The following is a 19,321-nucleotide window of genomic DNA, read 5'->3' on the forward strand; positions in this document are numbered from 1 at the left end:
GCTCGGCACGGGCTCCCCCCGGGGCTCGCGCCCGCCCGCTCGCTCGCTCCCTCTCGCGCCCTCCCCGGCGGGCGGGCGGCCGTCCCTCGAGGCCGGGGGGAGGGGCGAAGGGAAGGGCGAGAGAGCGGCCCGTGGACGAGGAGGGAGTCCCACCGAGCTGCACCCGCCGCCGCGAGTTATTAATAAACTCCGCTTCTGCCCCAGGCCGCCGCCCTCAGCGCCCGGCCCCCAAGGCCCAGCTACGGAGCCGGGGGGCCGAGGCCGGAGCCCTAGCCGGCGCACTGCGCTGAGGGCGGCGGCCGGGTGGAGAATAATGCACACTGGGTAAAAACACATTTATATACGAACCTCCGAGAAAATTTTCCAACAATTCCTTCGTCCGACCACCATGCACCAGGACAGGAAACAGCCGCCCCGGCCCCAGGGCCCCGCAACACGCATAGAGCCCCCGAGGCCCGCCCCCGAACCCCATTGGGTCACCGCCTCGTCATTCATGGAGCAACTCGTGATTGTCATTGGCCAAAACCCCTAGGACCGGGAAGAAGGCGGCCTCTTCTGTGCCCTTCCCCGTGACGTAGACACTTCCAGGCTTGGGCGCTTGCCGATGAGTGGCTGGCCAACGGAGCGGAACACAGACTCCACAGGCTGATTGGCTGGGAGATCCGTCTGTTCCCGTCGGACTACACCTCTCCGGAGTGTGAATTATGCCGGTTCTGGGGCCGCAGCGGGAGGCGCCATTTTGTAGCGAGGGAGAGAGGCTGGCATTTGAGATTAGCGGGGAAGAGAGAAGCGGCGGCGGCCGCCATTTTCCCCGTGGACTTGCCGGGAGCGGCTTCTCTGCCTCTTGGGAGCTGAGCGCTAGGGGCCCGCGCTCTTGCGAAGATGGCACCGTGCCGAGCGGAGCGCGGAGAGGAGCGGGGAGCTGGGCCGACAGCTCCCCGGAGCTCCCAGGGGGCTCTGGCCCGAGGCGAGCCTGGCTGAGCGGAGGCCGCTCCCTCCCCGCTGGCCCGTCTCCGCTTTTCTCGGAGCTCGAGTCTCGGCCCGGGACCGCCTGCCTCTGGACACGAGCGGTGGGTGACCCTCGCCAGGCGACCCCGCGGGGGGCAGTGACCCGGAGGGAGGAGGGTTCGCCTTCCCCAGGCTGGGGGCAGCGGGGTGGACAGTGTTGGCTGTGACCGAACCAGGTAGCAGCCCGAGGAGCGGGACTGTCCACAAACGTGCGGCCCCGGGGGGGGGGGGGGAATAGTGCCCTAGTCAATGTCTGTAAATTCTTCAAGGCCTTTACCTGAGTTACTCATGGTCCCCTGTGAGGTAGGCCAAAGAACGAACAATGAATGAATGCAGCATTTATTAAGCGCTTACTAGGTGCAAAGTACTGTCCAAAATACTGGAGATGCTAGTAGAATTCACAGTCTAATGGAGGAAACCACACCTGGGCAAGGTTTCAGCTTCGAGTCAGTTAAGAAAGCCCCTTGGTAATGCCTCTTCTTTAATGTCATTTCCTCTGATAAAATCATGTCAGTTTCTGATGTTATTGATGGCATTATCCCCTTCTGTGGTGCGAGAGCCAGGAGTTGATGCTTTGGATCAGGAGCTCCTTTGGGAGCCATTTAACCTGAGCCTACTTTGCTGTTCTGCTAAAAACGAACCAAAAAAAACACCCAAAAGTAAAACAGGATGCTTGACCTGCCTACTTCCCGGGATGGGTGTTAGGAAAGTGCTTTGGGAACTCTTAAAAGGGTATAGGACAGGGACTATTGAGAACTCAAGAGGAAGCAAACAAAGGTGTCTCTCTGAGTTCTTTGGAACTTTTAGGTGGGTATAGAAAGTCAGCTATTATGAGTCTTCACTAAAGAAGGCAAAAGTGTCTAAGTTCTTTTGGGAACTTTTAATAGGGTATAGAAAGTGGACTGTTGGGAAAACTCACAAGAGGAAGCAAAGGTACATAACACCTGAGTTTTGGGGGAACTTTTAAGGATATTTGGAAAGTGGGTTTTTATGAGAATTCACAAGAGGAAGGAAAGGTGTCTGAGAGAGTAATGGCTTATATTTCTTTAGAATTTTAATGTCTACAAGCCTTTTCCGTACAACTCTGTGAGGTAGGTTGTACCTTTTTGCCCTGTTTTACAGAGAAGGAAACAGTTGTTAAAGAGGCCTTGTTAATCACCTAGGGTGACACAGAAAGTTTTAAATCCAAGTATCCTATAGTTTAGTCCATCAAGATAGGAGTACTTGAGGATAAGGGAAGGTTGCATTTGAGGTGGACCCTGAGAATGTAGGATTTCAGATGATGAACATAATCCTGGCATAGGAAACTGGGAATGGTAGGGATAGAGAAGCACGACATTGTGGACTGTGCAGTATGACTTCAGCTAAAGGATTTGTGAAAGGTGGAGTGTAAAACTTGGTACTTACTTTCAGAAATAACTTGGGAAATTAACCCAGTTATAAAACAGTACAGCTTACAAAGCCTTTTTGGATATGTGATCTCATTTGGTCCCATATCCACTTCTCCAGGAAGTCTTTACTGACCCCTGCCAGTTGGTAATATCATTTCCATACTAGGACCTCACATAGCACTTTGCTCTTGATAACTTTTATATTACATGCATATATTATAGCCTGTTAGACTGTAAGCTCCATGAGGGCAGGGACTTTTCTCTTTCCTAGTGCTTCTGCTAGCCTACGTAAGCACTTGACAAAGATGTTTGATGTTAAATTGTTGCATCTCTTCAACCCCAAAGTTGGTAGAAGGGAGGATTATTTTGAAGGTCTCCACTTTCATTTGCAGGTATGCCACAAATGGCTCTTCACATTTCAGGAGTGACTATTGGTTAAAAAAAAAAAAAAGTCTTGTGGTAGCTGACATTTTGGTGATTGGGAAGCTGTTTTGTAGTTAAGGAAACAAGCTCAAGGGTTAAGTAATTTCCCTAAAGTCACTTAACAGTTACTGTGTCAAGTCAGAACTAGAACCGGGAACAGGTCTGAGATTTAAGAAGATCTCAGAAGCCCAGAGTTGGAAGAGATCGTAGAAGCCATTGAATCCCACCAGAACATCGATCAATGAACTCTTACACCAGTGGAGTCATTCAACCTCCACTAAAAGTGGTGGTCTTATGGTAATTTATGTATCTGATTGCATTTTTTTAATAGGTAATTGTTAAGTTTTCTTTATATCCACCTTGAACCTGCCAGAGCTCTGCAACTTGTACCCATTACTCTTTGTTATTCTCTCCTTGACCAAACAGAACAAGTGTGATCCTTTCCTCCCTTTGACAGCCTTTCACATTTTGTAAAATTTAAATCATTTAAGCTCCTGCCAGTGCTAAGCACTGTGCTAAGAGCTGAAAGAAAGACAAGAGTCCCTGCCCTCGAGGAGCTCAGTCTAACAATGATGGCCATTTAATCTTCTGGTAACTACTCAGTTTCTTCCTGAATCACTCAATTGGAGTATTGAAAGGATCAATATCTTAATCTTTTCTCTATGAAAGTGTGGGTACAGGGGCAGCTAGGTGGTGCAGTGGATAGAGCACCGGCCCTTAAGTCAGGAGGACCTGAATTCAAATCTGGCCTCAGACCAAACACTTGACGGGTACTAGCTGTGTGATCTTGGGCAAGTCACTTAACCCTGATTGCCTCACCAAAAAAAAGTGTGGGTGGGTAGGTTACAGACCAGTCACTTAACTGGACTAGTGGGTATTCTTTATTCAAAGTTTGGTTTCCACCTGTAATCCCAATTTCTGGGTCTTTAGAGAAATACATTTATTAATATTTCCAATTTAGATAAAACGGGAGGTTTTTACTATGCCTCCACAGTCAGTTGATATAGCTTAGATTAAATAGAATGGATTTGTCATTCAAAAAATGTTGTCAATTGTATGGCTTTCTCCAGCAAAGTTTTGTAAGCTAGACTCCTGCAAAAGTCAGAGGTGAAAGGGATTCTGGAAGGTAAACAAAATTAGAAGAAGGCTAGTAAAAATGGTCGCGATGAGGGAAGAGAGGAGTGAAGCAATATGATCAATGAAAAGTAATGCAATTGTGGTTAAACGGGAAAGAATGTAAGTTCCAGGAGTGGAATAGTTTTGAGTAATAATGACATTTAGGATCTATATATGTCAACAGATACCTGAATATTTAGAGGAATGTTACTTTGCTTCACCTTCAAGTAAGTCACAAGCTTTCAAGTATTATCAACTGCTGACTATTCCGGGGGAAAAGTTATTCAGGACACATCCTGGTTTGTTAACCTTCAGACTGCATTCCACCTTAGAGAAAATGCCATTTTCTTAAATGAGAGGCTCACCTTATCTCCATTGAGACAAAAAGCATTAAATTACCTGTACAAGGAGAAACTGGCCTTTAAAAGAAGAGATGGTACACCAGGGCTTCATTTTTTTAGGCAAATCAGGCATAATGTGTAGGTACGCCATGGTTGTATTTAATCCTCTGCACTGTATGTTCTGTGGAATGTTTGAGAAACCAGAGGTAACTGGACTGAGAAGTTCTTACTAGAATGTCAGCTCCTGGAGGGCAGGGACAAGATCTTGTTCTTTTTTGTGTCCCCAGCGACCAACTTGAATGGAACAGCTTACAGCTTTGTTGAGAAGACTAATACGTGAAGCAGTTGAAGAACCATGTAAAGGGGCGAGGTCCTGGTGAAAAGACTTGCAGTGATGCAGGAATTAAAACAAGGGAAATAATCTTTGTGCCTGCAGAGGTTTGGAAGCATGTATGAAGATGATAGGACTTGAAAGTAGGAAGAGGGAAAACAGTGGGGTTTTGGAAGATCAGGTGCATCATATTGATTTATCACCCTCTTACCTGGTGGTTGGGGATATTCATGCCTAGGGCATGAATTCTAGAAATTGAGCATCTCAAACTATGAAGAAAATAGAAGCTTAATAAATGCCTATTAAGAGCCCTTCACATTCTTATAAGACCTACATATTCTCAGTCTCTTCAGCAGTAAGTCGTAAGTCATTCTGTAGCCCCACAGCTCCCCTGGTCCCCTTCCTGGAGACATACTCCAACTTGTCACTACCCTTCCTATAATGTGACTGTGAACTAACACTACTCCAGATAGGACTCTTAAGATTGGTACCTCCTGTATTTTTGTTATGCAGGTTGGAGGACATTATTTTATTTGAGCATGTCTGTGTGTATAAAATTTATGAATTATATGCATTTACCACTCTACTAATATGTGCACTATAAAACAAATTTGAAAAGAATCTTTTTTAAAATAGGTGATTTTGTACATCAATGGTGTAAAAACCTTTTTACTCACTAAGTTATCATTACAATAATTTTTAGTGAAAACAAGTTAATTGCTTCATTATTTTTGAAATCTTGTTTTAATACTGTGATGCATTGATTCAGAGGTCTTATTCTGGTATTTTAATGACTGCCATAGCTGAAAAAAAAATCACAAAAAAATACTTAATGTCAACTGGATGGAACAAAGTAAAACCTTGGTTCAGTCCTTTATCACCTGTAGCAAAGATTGCTACAATGGCTTACTAATTAGTGTGCCCCTAGCCTTTACTTCAATCCATCCTGCTCTTGCATGCTTGCCAAAGTGAGTTTCCTTAGACATAGATTTGGTCAAGTCACTTACTTACTCAATAAACTCTGTTGCCTCTAGGATCAAATATAAACTCTAGCTTTTAACACCCCTCACAGCTTGACCTCAACTGATCTTTTCCTCCTCACTGTGCATTATTCCTCCTCAAAACACTCTGGAGTCCATCTAAACTGGCTGCCCCACTATCCTTCCCATGGTACATACATCTACCTGCCTTTGTACTGGCCATCCTCCATTCCCAGAATGCACAGTCTCCCCACCACCATCTCTTAGAGCTGCAGTACCACCATTCATCTATGCTTGTTGTCTCCCCCTCCTCCACCCCCACCCCCACCCCCACCAGTAGATTGTAAGCTCCTTGAAAATAGGAATTGTCTTAATATCCTCAGTACCCAGAACATTGCCTCATGAAGAGTAGGCCCTTAATAAATGTTTGTTGGTTAATGTGTAGCTCCATGTGGAAAAAGTGCATTATTGACTTTGCGTATAAATCTTGGTATTCATTTTTCAAATTCATTTACCAACATGTTGACTGAAATGTGTCTAATAAAGTTGCATTTTACTTGGTATCAGTTATTATATACTAATTGAAAAGTATTGTTATATTTTGAACAAATGGTTCAAAACCTACTGAAGCTTAACTTGGAAGTTTTTTAAACAAGCTGGGAAATTGTTTCCAAAGTTAAAGCATAAAGAGATTTTTATAGGTGACACATTGTTTTTGGCAATAAAAGCTACATTTTGAAAGTGTCTTATAAATTATATTTTGCCTCATACTATCAGCTAATACCACCAATGTACAAGATACACTGAGGGTAAGGTTTGTCAGCACTCATGAAGATAAATCCATATTAAAATAAGCTACTTGATAATTTAAATTTTTTTGGCCAACTTTTTGTAAGTTATAATTGTCTTACCAAAATGTCGTTGACAAAAAACTGAAAGTAGAATTTCCAGCTCTACCTTTTTTTATTTGTATTCACATTTATTAGTATTTTCTTCAATTTGTGATTTCTTGCATGAATCTTTATAAGCCAGTTGTTCATTTTGTAACTTAGTTTAGTTAAAACTTAATAATATCCATAAATCAGCAGGGCACATGTACACATACTTAACGATACACTGAAAACAAATTAGAGTACCATTTTCAATCTATGTTGTGGACAAATAATTACATTTATTATAGGGCCTTGTTTGCAGACTTGTTACATATATATCTCATTTGAGCTTCACAACAGCCTTATGATGTAGGTACTATTCCCCCCATTTTACAGAGGGGAAGACCAAGGCTGAGAAGGGTTAAGTAACTTCTCCAGGGTCACATAGCTAATTAGTATCTAAGGTAAGGATCATACTCAAATTTTCTTCAGTCCGTGGCTCTATTCATACACTGTCCTGCCTGAGGGAATCCCTACTCTTCTCTTGGAGAACCTCACATACTATACATACATGATGTGACCATCCAGCATAAAGAGTGGAGGTACCATTGTTGACCTGTATGCTAAGTATTGCTCAGTTTTTCTTGTTTTAAGTAAAAAGAATATAAATAGAAATTATTTTCTCCTTCAGTGGATTGTCTTGCACAAACCTTACATTGGAAATGACTTTGGTCAAAAGCACGCTTGCCACTTGTGTCACACGTGGTGCCTCCCACCCCAGCTCTCTTCTGTTCACTCGGCTCCCTGTTGATGATCTGCTCCTTTCCCATGGGCTCCAATCCTAATTTCTCTTCTGAAGATGTCCGTTACCTAACGGCATCTCAAACGTAAGTCCAAAGGAAAACCGATTCTAAGAAGAGGAATTTAGATTGGAGGACCTGGCAGTGGAATTCACTGAGGAAGGGCAGTATGACAAGGTCAGATCTGTGCCTAATACAAGTTGCTTTGGCAGAATTGGAGAAAGGACCAGAGCAGGGTGAGGTGAGGCCAGCAAACTAATAAACCAGGTGAGGTAAGAAGAGGAGGAGAGGTCCTGACTTGAGGGAGGATGGGTTGGAGAAATCAGACAAAGTTAGAAGGGGATGGCAGTCGGAATAAATGCTGAGAACCTGGAATGGTGCAGGATAAACAGTAACAAACATGGATCAGAGATGATGGAGCAACAACGATATCAGTAGGTTGGGTGGCGCAATGCATAGAACACAGGCCTTGGAATCAGGAAGACCTGAGTTCAAATCCAGCTTCAGACACTTAACTGTGTGACCCTGGGCATGTCACTTAACCTTCATTGCCTCGAGCACCCCCTCCCCCCCAAAAAAAGGAGGGAGGATGAAAAAGGAAAGGATAACAGGTTTGACTCTGAATAGTAATGCCACTGATGGAAAAAATAGAGAAGTCAAGAACTCGTTTTTGGAGGAAAATGTTCACATCTGGCATTGGAAATGTTGAGTTTAAGATACCACCAGGACACGAAAGTGAAGTTATCCCGTAAGCAGTTGAGTCGTTTCAGTTGCATCCAACCCTTTGTGATCCCATTTGGGGTTTTCTTGGCAAAAGAGTGGTTTGCCATTCCCTTCTCCAGCTCATTTTACAGATGAGGAAACTGAGACAAATAGGGTGAAGTGACTTACTCCGGGTCACACAGCTACAAGTGTCTGAGGCCAGATTTGAACTCAGGGAGATGACGACTCCTGACACCAGAGCCAACGCTCAATCCACTGCATCAGCCAGCTGCCCTCCAGTGAGCAGCTGCAAGTATGAATTTGAGGTTTGGCAGAAAGATCAGGGCTCAAGGGAAAGAAAGGTTTGCAGAGAGGTAGTAAGCGACACATGAGGAGGGCTTAGGACAGTGTGTTGCTTTGGAGAATATCTATGTCAAGGAGTTAGGACGAAGACATGAAGGTATTGTTAGGCAGAAGTAGAGCAGTTTTAAAATCTAATTGAGGAAAAGGTGGTGGATCGAGCAGATGATTAATAACAAGTAGCAGGATACAAAATCCACAAAAAGCATTTCTAATACAATATTTTAAAAATGGGCAAAATATTTGGGACTTTGCCTACTAGGGCTACGTAAGATTTATATAAGCACAAATACAAAACATTCATTAACAGAAATAAAGATAAATGGAAAGATAGTTTATGATTTGGCCATGCCAATAGTAATTTACAGATTTACTACTATAAAAATAAGATTACCAGGGGATACTACAGTGTGGACTAAATAGTAAGATCCATTTGAAGGAACAGAAAATATAGAATCTTAAGAAATAAAAAGTAAAAAAAGAGGTCATAACAACATTACCAGACCTGAAAATATAGGATAGTTATTGGCTTATTTTTTTTAAAGGTTCAGTGGAACAGGATAAGCAAAGAATCAGAAGAAATGGCCTTCTTGCTTCTCTCCACCCCTACTCCTGATGCTGTGCATTTTCATTGCTCCCCATGCCTGAAATTCCTATTTCCTGACTTTCTTCAAGCTGCAGTTAAAACTCCACCTTTTACCTTTTTTTCTCCTAATGCTCTGTTGATTATTTTCAGTTTAACCTCTAAATATCTTGTTTACACGTTATTTGCCCCCCCCATTAGACTGTGAGCTGTTTGAAAGCATAAAATCATTCTTTTTTGCCGTTCTTTGTATCCCCAGCTCTTAGAATGGCCTCTACACAAATTAACAGTGCTATCACTGGTTCAAATACTAACCCTACTGAAATGTGGTGACTTAACTCAGTGTCCCAGTTTTTCCTCAAAGTTAAGTTGAACAGCTTGGCCTACTGTCCAGGTCTTCTAAAACCTGGTCCTATCTACATCCCACTTTTATCCCCCACATAAGTCAGTCGCTCAAGCTAGATTGGCCTACTGTCCCCTAATCCGAACATTTTCTCAGCCTCTTCCAATATATTTAACTCTTTCAGTAACCTAAAAATTCCTCCCAGAAAGTCATCTAACCTGCAGTTTTACAAAAAGGGAAGGACATGCTAGAACACCTCTTTCTCATTTGATCCTCACAACCACCTTTCCAGGTACCCCATTTTATAGATGAGGAAATGAGGCAAACAGATTGGTGATTTGCTCAGGGTCCCCCAAGCTCATGTCCAAGGCTGGATGTGATGTCATCTTCCTAACTTAAGGCGTGGTGCTCTATCTACTATACCTCGATAAAGCCAAGAACAAAAAGTATTGAGACTTCCTGTTCAGCAGAAATTGCTAGGAAAAACTGAATTTTGAAGAAAACTGGTTTAGCCCCATTTTTTGACAATTCACACCACAGTAAGTAACAAATGAATATGCATGTAACTTTGAAATGTCCCATCAGAATGGAGAAAGTTCAGAGATGCCTATCTCAATTATGGCCAACAGTAGAAATCTCAATTAGAGACAGAGGTGATTAAAAAAAAATACCTTGAACAAATGAGATAGAGCACTGTAAGGTATAAAATGGATAATTTTGATTACATTAAATTAAAAGTTTTTGTACAAATGAAATGTAGTCAGGATCAGGAGAGCAGAAAATTGGGCGGAAAGCTTTATAGGTAGTTCCTCAGATAAAGGTCTCATATCTCAAATATATAAAGAACTTTGTTATATCTGAGTCATTCCCCAATTGATAAATGGTCAAAGGATACAAACAGGCAGTTTTCTGATGAAGAAATCAAAACAGTTTAGTCAAATGAAAAAATGCAAACTAAAACAACCTTCAGATATCATTTTATACCTATCAGCTTAGCTAAAATGGTAGAAGGGGAATGCAACAAATGTTGGAAGGGATGTGGAAAAATTGGGACAATAATTGTTGATGGACCTGTGAGGTGATCCAGCAATTTTGAAGAGATTTGGAATTATGCCCAAAGAGTTATTAAACAGCCTATAGACCCAGCCACTAGTAGGTGTATTTCACAAGATGATTAGGCAAAAAGGAGAAAAACATATTGTAAAATATTTGTAGCTCTATTTGTGGTGGCAAAGAACTGGAAATTGTGAGGATGCCCATTAATTGGGGAACAGCGAAACAAGTTGTGGATTATGTCTGTGATGGAATACTACTCTGCTATAAGAAATGACAACCAGGACAATTTCAAAAAAACCTTGAAAATATCGAAGAGCAAAATGAACAGAACTAAGAGAACACTGTATACAGTAATAATATTGTTTTAAGAACAACTTTGAGTGACTAAGTCATTCTATTATAAATATCCAAATTAATCAAAATCAAAGGTCTTCTGAATAAAGATAGTAACTGCATCTAAAGGAAGAACTGACATATACACATTTGTGTCTAATGGTGGCAATCTGAGTGGGAGGGAGGGGAAAGAAGTTAAATGATATTTTTCTTGTAAATTTAAAAGGAATAGCAAGTTGTACATGATAAGACCTGTAGTTTCTGATGCAATCTTTTTTTTTTCAATTCCACTTTGTTATGGAACTGCTTAAGTTCAGAATAAAAATAAATAAAAAAGAATAGGGGCAAAAAGACATTACCCAGGAGAAAAGTGGTCAAAGAATATGAACATGCAATTTTCAAAATACAAATAAAAGCTATATGAAAGTTGCAATTAGCATTAAGATTTGATCTCATTTCCATCAGGATTGACAGATGACAAGGAAAGGGTGTGTCTTAGAGACTGTGGGAGTAGCAGGCACACTAATGGAATGCTGGTACAGCTGTCCTAAAAAACAATTTAGCCATATACCAAAATAAAGTCAAAAAATGTACATGATTTATTATCTAAAGACTGATGCTATAACCAAACTGGGAGAACAAGGATAGCTTACCTGTCCTATTTATGGAAAATGGAAGAATTTATGACCAAATGAGAGAATATTATGGGATGCAAAATGGGTAATTTTGATTACATTAAATTGAAAAGTTTTTGCAAACAAGGCCAATGCAACCAAGATTGGAAAGGAAGCAGAAAACCGAGAAGGAATTTTTACAGCCAATGTCTCTGATGAAGGCCTCATTTCTAAATATAAATAACTGAGTCAAATTTGTAAGAATACAAGTCATTCCCCAGTTGATAAGATGGTCAAAGGATATGAACAGGCAGTTTTCAGAGGAAGAAATTAAAGCTATCTATAGTCATGAAAAAATGCTCTAAATCACTAGATTACAGAAATACAAATCAAAACAACTCTGAGGTACCACATCACACCTATCAGATCTGCTAACATGACAAAACAGGACAATGATAAACGTTGGAGACGATGTCGGAAATTTGGAACACTAATGCATTTGGAACTATGCCCAAAGGACTATAAGACTGTGCATACCCCTTGACCCAGCAATACCAATCCTCGGTCTGTTTCCCAAAAGATCATAAAAATGGGAAAAGGACCCACATGTACAAAAATATTCACAGCAGCTCTTTTTGTAGTGGCAAAAAATTGGAGGTAGACTTAAGAAAAATATGTAAAGACTTATATGAACTGATGCTGAATGAAGTGAGCAGAACCAGAACAGTATACACAGTAACAGCCACATTAAGTGGTGACTAACTTTGATAGACTTAGCTCTTCTCAGCAATGCAAGGATTTAAGACAGCTCCAAAAGACTCATGATGGAAAATGCTGTCCACATCCAGAAAAAGAACTATGAAGTCTGAATGCAGATTGAAGCATATTATTTGCTTTTTTTCCTTCTTTCTCATGGTTCCTCCCATTGATTCTAATTCTTTACAGAATGACTAATGTGAAAATTGATGTAATATGAATCTGTATGTTGAGCCTATTTTAATTTACATATGCCATCTTGGGGTGAGGGGAGGGGGAGATGGGGAGAAAAATCTTATCACAGTGACAGAAAACTAAAAATAAATTTATTAATTAAAAAAAAACAACATTATACCCTTAACCCCAGCTATACAATTAGGAGGTATTTACTCCAATTAGGTCATATGCAGAGGGAAAATTCATACAAACATTGAAGCAGCCATAGCATCACTTTTTGGAGTGGCAGACAGTTGGAAAAGTGGATTGGGAAAAAATAAGCTGGCATAGAAATGCAGTAATAGGTGTTCATTAGATGTGTGTGAACCAAGGCAGTGAAATAAGCAGGAATACAACAATTTACACAGTGCTAACTTGGAAAGAAAACTTGAAAACTGAAAGAACTCTGGGTGATGTAGTGACTACTGACCTCAAGGGACTGATGATGAACAGGAACTTCCTTCAACTCAGAATAAAGATGAGGGTCAGAAATATCATTGGTGTGGAATGAGGCATGTTGTTTTGACGGCAATATGTTAATTTTTTAAATTCAATTTTATTTTCAATTCCAAGTTATCCCCTCCATCCCAGCCCACTGAGAAGGCAAGAAAAATAAAACCCATTATAAGTATATATACACATACAGGACAAATTTCTGTATTAGCCACATTCCAAGAAAAATAGTAGAAAATATGCTTCAGTGTGCACTCTAAGTCCATCTGTTCTCTTTCTGGAGATGGATAGCATGTTTCATCATGAGTCAGTTGTGTGTTATTTTTTGTACTTTGTTGTGTGGGAAGGTCGGGGTAATGGGGCAGTCATGTGGTAAGCAAAGTTTGCAAAGCACAGTACCTTATTTGAATCTCATAACTCTGTTAAGTACCTCTTAGCTGAGAGATCAAATTGACTGTTACACAGCTAATAAGTTTATTAAGTCTTTCTGACTTTTTCCACTGTGCCACTAGTCACTTCATTTATAACAAACCATTCTTGATAGAAATGGCACTCCACAGAAAAAAATGTCTTCTATTCAATCACTATCTTTTATTACTCCATTTTGCTTAGGATCATAGATTTCATGGATTTCAAAGGGCCATCTAATCTTAACACCTTCAATTTTCAGAAGAAGGAAGTTGGGGTCACTGACGTTATGACAGGTCCAGATTCCAAAGCCAGTGTTCCTTCCACTTGATTATACCACACTGCCTCTAAAATGTTTTCTTCTCAATTTCTGGCATTCAAAAAAAATTGTTTTTAATTATTCCAAGAATGGCTTTTTCTTGGCCCCAATTTTTAACAGTCGGGCTAGACTTCAAAAGAGCAATTGATTCAATGACAACTTGTTAGTAAGATGGGTCTGTTCTGTTCTAGTAAAATTCTACATTTCCTGCTCAGATCTTGGCTGGACTGCGGATAAGAGAACTGCAACAATCTGATCTGAAAAGTTCCTTTTGCTGGAACCTCTCAGAATTTGTATTGTCAGAGGATAAGGGATGCCTCCACAATAGAATGAGGCACTGGGCATCCTTGGGCTGTACCATGGGTTTAAGTAAACTTTTATAAGAATTCAAATCACACCTAAAACTGTCTTGTTGGAAGAAACAGAATGGAAAAGTTTGTGATTATGGGCAGACACAACAAGCTTTAAGTTCAAGGGAGACATTATAAGAACTATATCTTGGTTTATTTAAATTCCCTCAAGGATGATGGTGGGACTGGCCTTAGGGAATGTCAGTCTTTGGTGAGTCACAGAGGGACAGCTTACCTGGCACTCAAGACTCCTTTACCAACAAGTGAAGCTCTATAGCAAGGGTAGGAGCCAGAATTCACCAGGTTTATCAACAAAGAGTCATAGGATTTTTTTTCTCCAAACTTTTAATAACTAATTAAATGAACAGACCAAGAAATGTTTACATAATTCATTTTTCCGTATCTTCCTGAGAACATGATTATTTCTTTTACCCTCAATATTAAACACAATTGCCAATGCCTTTTCTTCATGCTTGCTCCAATGGGTGGCCAGCACATGAAGCTCCAAAGAGCCATGTCTAGGCCTACAGTTGGCCACCATTGCTTTAGGGTTCTGATCTTCATAAGGTGAGCATAGAAGCCACCATCTTGATAACTTGTGGAGATTAGCAGCCAACATTTTATTTATAACCTGTAGAGAAACAAATTTATTTCTTTTATTTAGTACTAGGAATATACATTTCTACAAAATGGATGACTTTTGTTCCCAAGGATGTATGAGTAGTATTTCTGCCTGAACATTTAATACCATCCGAGATAAAAATGTCAAGCCTCTACATTTTTAGTACATCCATTAAAAAAAAATGAAATAACAATAAAACTGTTATTCCACCTATTTGTAGTTTAAGATTTTAAGAAACAAGGCTCAAACTTTTTAAAAACATGGCAATATGGATACAAGGTATATAAACTAGTGATAGTTATGCTTAAGAATGAAGTTTTCCTTGAAGTAAACTATGTCTACTCACTCAGTACAATACTAGAGGTCATCACTATTTTACAATAAATACAGTCTTAGTAAACTGCCAAATGATGTCTCTTCCTATTTACTTCCTAAACAATCCCTGGGAATAGGATAACACTGTATTTTAAGTTCAGTTTAGTGTTGAAAAACTACCCTGAATTTAACAGTAAGTCTCCGTCTTTGCTTCCCAATTTTTCAAACACCACCCATTTATTTCTTCAAGTTATAGTACCTTAGCAAAAGAGAACTTTAATACTATGACATGAAAATAATAAACCTTTATTAGAGACGGCCTTTTCCAATGACAGATTAGTAATGTGAAAATTAAAATTATCAATTTATTTAATAATGAAGTCTAAAACAGGAAGCCAAAAATAGAATATTTGGAATTGAGGGGGGAGATTTGGAGGGATGGGAATAAGGTGGCAATAGGTGGCTTTTCTATAACCCCATTCAAGTATTTCCACTCCTACATATAACACCAAAAACATATAACTGTTTCAGGTTTTATTTTAACTATTATAGGTCCATGACAGATTCAAGCACCTGGATGATGCTACCAGATTCACATGAGGATGGTTAACTATACAAATTGATAAGAAATAAAAGCTGTGGCATAGTGACACACTTGATTTAAACATTAAGAGAAAACACATAAATCAGTGTCAACTATACTGATTTTTAGGTGGCTAGCTGAGTCTTTTACCCTGGGCAAAAAACTAGAAGGTCAAATGCCCCAATGTAAGTAACGGGATTTAGGGATGTCTTCTGACAACCTATGCATGGGGATAAATGTTTAACTGCCTGCCCTTTAAGAAATCCACATGTTCCAAAAAGCTGACTTAATTATTAACATATAAGAAATACACAAAGACAGATCACTTTCCGAAGTTTTGCATTTTGAGTATCAATATGTGCAGGTTTCATTTTTACAGATGTAATCAATTCTCTAGACTGTTTTGAGACCCAACAGCATTTAAATTAAAATAGCTTAAAATTCAATAACACAACACTTTGATACATGTTAATATGTGTGTGTGTATTTAATATATAAAAACAACCCAAATCAACAATGACTAACTAGACAAATATTTAAGATCAATTCAAGATAAGAAACTAATGATTTCTTTTAGAGGTGTCAATAGGTTGAGGGATGGCAAACCAACCTCTATGCACCATCTTGCTGCTGGCTTGTTTTGGGAGTGGTATCAAAAGTGGTCCCAGAGAGAGCTGTGCCTACTGACTGAGTTAAAAGACAGAGATACTGTGATAGGCACAGAGACACACGTGGTAGTTTAAATGCAAAAACAAAAGGAAATCAAGCACTTAGCACTATTACCAGGTGCAGGGGGAAAACTAAGTCAATATAACAGAAGTTTTAGAAATTAGAAAAAAACCGCATCAGATCAAGCCATATCAGCCGAATTAAGTTCTTTTAATAGATTGCATATATAGATGTTCATCCACACACTTCAATCAACTCTTTAAGAGCAGAACTTAGGTCCAATTTACATGCTTCAGAGAAGATAACCTTTCTCATTTTTACATTAAGGTCTTATATCCAAATTTCCACTTGTACATTGAGAGCCTTAAGAAAAAAACAAAGGACACAGAGGGTGTTGCCATTTTTTAGCAGCAATGAAGTATCACTAACCCCTTTTTACATACCGAATTCAAGTCACTGTCAGAGGTGAGTGCACCACAGTCACCAGGTACAAAACTGCTAGTTCATTTTTAAATTAATAACTTGAAATTACCCCAGCCCCCCGCCCCATTACATCCCTTCTTTTTATAAACAGCAAACATTTTGCTATTTTATACATAGGCTAGCAGGCTTGTTTCAATATGAAAGTGCTAATTCATTTACAGATTTGTATCAGTTATGTAGTGCTACAATAAGTGTCCAATAATCTATATAGGAACAATCTTTGATAAATGGAAATGATGAAGATTAAGTAAGGCTATCAGATTACCTTATTTACATTAAAAGAATAAAGACCCAATGGGGGAGGGGATGGGAAAGGGAACTGGGCAAAATATTCATAAGTGTAAAAATTACATCTACCTTTGAGCTTGTACTGTAAATGAGACATTTTAAATAGTTCTGCAGCCCATGCCTATTTTTTCCTCAGAAAAAGAAAAGCTGCCTTATGACATCCCCTCGTTTGTTTGCAGATCTCCACAGTGTGTCATTTGAAGCTCCAAAGTCAGGTTCTTCTTTTCTTCCAAAAAAAAAAAATAAAGGAAACAACCCTCCCACCCCCAAACAAAACAAAAACCACCCAGCCCTCCCCCCCACCCCAACCAATATCCCTCTGGTTTACTTTCCAGTGCCAGGTTGCATGATCAGGTCCCACTTCCTGGGTTTTCTGTCCAATCTATTGATCAATTAGTTTAGAGTGAGCTGTAGAGAACACAAACCAGTTCTGGAACCACTACTGGGAGGAACACAAGCTCTTTACTACAATCACACGGTAGCAGGAAAAAAAGGGATAATTCAATTCATCCCAGGGGCTGGACCTCCAAAATTGAATGAACTTGGCACAACTGGAGCGTTGAATTTGTATCCTCCATGTTTCTCAATCATTTTGGATTCTGGAAGACAAAACATTTACTTTGGCTACATTTTTTAAAAGAAAGCATTCATTACTACATACAGAGACAATATAGTAAAATTATCTTTTGGCTGTCAAATACATACAACCATACGCACATACGTACATTGTGTATGTATATGTACGTTCAGTTTGACAACATATTTCTCATAGCTCATAACATGCTGGTGCTATTACAAAACCAATTTATTTTAAGCCACTTTGGCATAATAGACAGGGCAACAGAGTCACAAAAGCTGGGCACATACTGATGCTATAAGTATCAGGAGACACCACAAAGACCTAGCGAGCAAGTTGTGTCCTGAGAACAATCCTTTGTGCTCACCCTCTGGATGATGTCAGCCACAGCAAAATTCCAGAATTGTTTCTGGTCAAGTATGAATCAAACTTGTGTCATTGCTGCTGTTACCCCTCATTGTCAGGGCTACAGCTCACTGTGGAGCCAGAGGTGTAAGTAGTGAGATCTCTCCACACTGCCTCAGGTCCTCCCACTAGGAGCAGGGCCCCGGCTCGTGTGTCTAATCTGCTTCCTTGCTGGCAAGCCATTTCCTTCACTTCTGTTTGATTCCTGACTCTCCTGTCTCTAGTCTGCTTTGCTTGGCTCCAGCCATCCTCGGGTTACAGGCCACTTGGTTGAAAATGCTTGCTTACAGCCTGTGTAACCTTGAACACGGTACACCTAATCTCTGGGACTCAGTTTCCTCATCTATAAATAAATGAAAGGGTTGTGCTAAATTCTATGTACTTTATCTTGTTGGTAATGATCTTCAAAACCTATTTTGGATTTTCTGGTTTTTACTTTTTATAAGATCTTAAAACTTTCTTTCTTAGTATGAAAAAGGAACATACAGCATATAACCCCAATAAAAGCCTACAGTAGCAAATACCAAGTAGAGCAAGTGGTATGAAGGACGGAAAAAAGGGTTTTTTCTTCATTAGAAACAAATGATGTAATTTCTGATAAAAATGGGGGACGTTTATCATCGTATGACATCTCATGGCCTCAGGATTCTTAATTAACTGCCCTAGTCCACTGTCAGTAAGTACTCAATGTCTGTACTTAATGGGATGGGCCAAAACTCCCCCCCCTTTTTTGGTTCTCTTCCAGAAATATGCCAGTGTGTCTCTACCAACTAATAACTGATTTCAGGCCCTATCCAGTGATGTCATTGCTGTGGGAAAACTCCCTTTCCAAAAACCTTGAGGGGTGAGACAACTTGCCTACAATTAAGTGACTATTATTAAAATGCTACAGGCATAATTGGAAACCGCCTTCTAGAACCTGAGCCCAATCATGGCTGGCATTCACCCAGTGTATTAACCACCCTAAACCAAACAGGAAATACATAATCAACTAGTTCAACTCAATTATGCAAAAGTTCAAATCATTCAGTGTGCCATGCCGATGCTCTAGGGATGTTGTTGTTCAGACATTTTTCAGTCATGTCCAACTCTTTCTGATCTTATTTGGGGTTTTCTTGGCTAAGATACTGGAGTGGTTTGCCATTTCCTTCTCCAGCTCATTTTACAGATGAGGAAACTGAGACAAACAGGGTGAAATGACTTGCCCAGGGTCACAAAGCTAATAAAGTGTTTGAGGCCAGATTTGAACTAAGATGAGGCTTCCTGACTCCAGGCCCAGTGCTCTGTGCATTACAGCAAAATCTAGCTGCCTTGCACTGGGGACACAAGGAAAAAATGGAACAGTTCCTAGCCTCAAGAAAGGAGAGATGTTGACTAATAAATTTAGGAGAAGGAAACGTAAGATAGAGTAATTATCTCGGGTAGCTGAACAAAAAAGGAGTTGGTTGAAAAACAAAAAGCATCAAAATAAATTTTATAAGATACATTAGAGAAGAAAGGCAAAAACCACAATGAGAAGGTTATTACAATAGACTGAGCCAAAGCTGTTAAATCTAAGATAGTGGCAGTGTAAGCAGAAAGGTTACAGATGGAAGAGACGTGGAGGCAGAAGCAGTACAATTTT

The 19,321-nt window shown here is 40.0% G+C and overlaps 2 protein-coding genes and 1 long non-coding RNA gene across 6 annotated transcripts in view; 1 reads left to right on the forward strand and 2 right to left on the reverse strand.

Moving 5' to 3' along the window:
- ZNF143 (zinc finger protein 143) overlaps nt 1–431 on the reverse strand; it is a 49,590-nt gene extending 49,159 nt beyond the window's left edge. For all 3 annotated transcript variants that reach the window (XM_027852574.1, XM_027852573.1, XM_027852571.1), the window contains exon 1: nt 349–431. The gene's annotated coding sequence lies outside the window, so the exon portion shown is untranslated. The remainder of the gene's footprint in view (nt 1–348) is intronic.
- A 527-nt stretch (nt 432–958) lies between these two features.
- On the forward strand, nt 959–6,151 carry LOC114036170. Its single transcript, XR_003568306.1, has 2 exons — nt 959–1,070; nt 4,567–6,151. It is a non-coding gene; the product is annotated as an uncharacterized LOC114036170 (long non-coding RNA).
- An 11,007-nt stretch (nt 6,152–17,158) lies between these two features.
- Nucleotides 17,159–19,321, reverse strand: part of IPO7 (importin 7) — a 48,050-nt gene continuing 45,887 nt past the window's right edge. For both annotated transcript variants that reach the window (XM_027852633.1, XM_027852632.1), the window contains exon 25: nt 17,159–17,314. In XM_027852633.1, coding sequence (XP_027708434.1) covers nt 17,217–17,314 — 98 coding nt within the window. In that variant the 3' untranslated portion in view covers nt 17,159–17,216. The remainder of the gene's footprint in view (nt 17,315–19,321) is intronic.

Source organism: Vombatus ursinus, unplaced genomic scaffold (assembly GCF_900497805.2).
Source record: "Vombatus ursinus unplaced genomic scaffold, bare-nosed wombat genome assembly UNPS02009770.1, whole genome shotgun sequence".
NCBI classification, from domain to species: Eukaryota; Metazoa; Chordata; class Mammalia; order Diprotodontia; family Vombatidae; genus Vombatus; species Vombatus ursinus.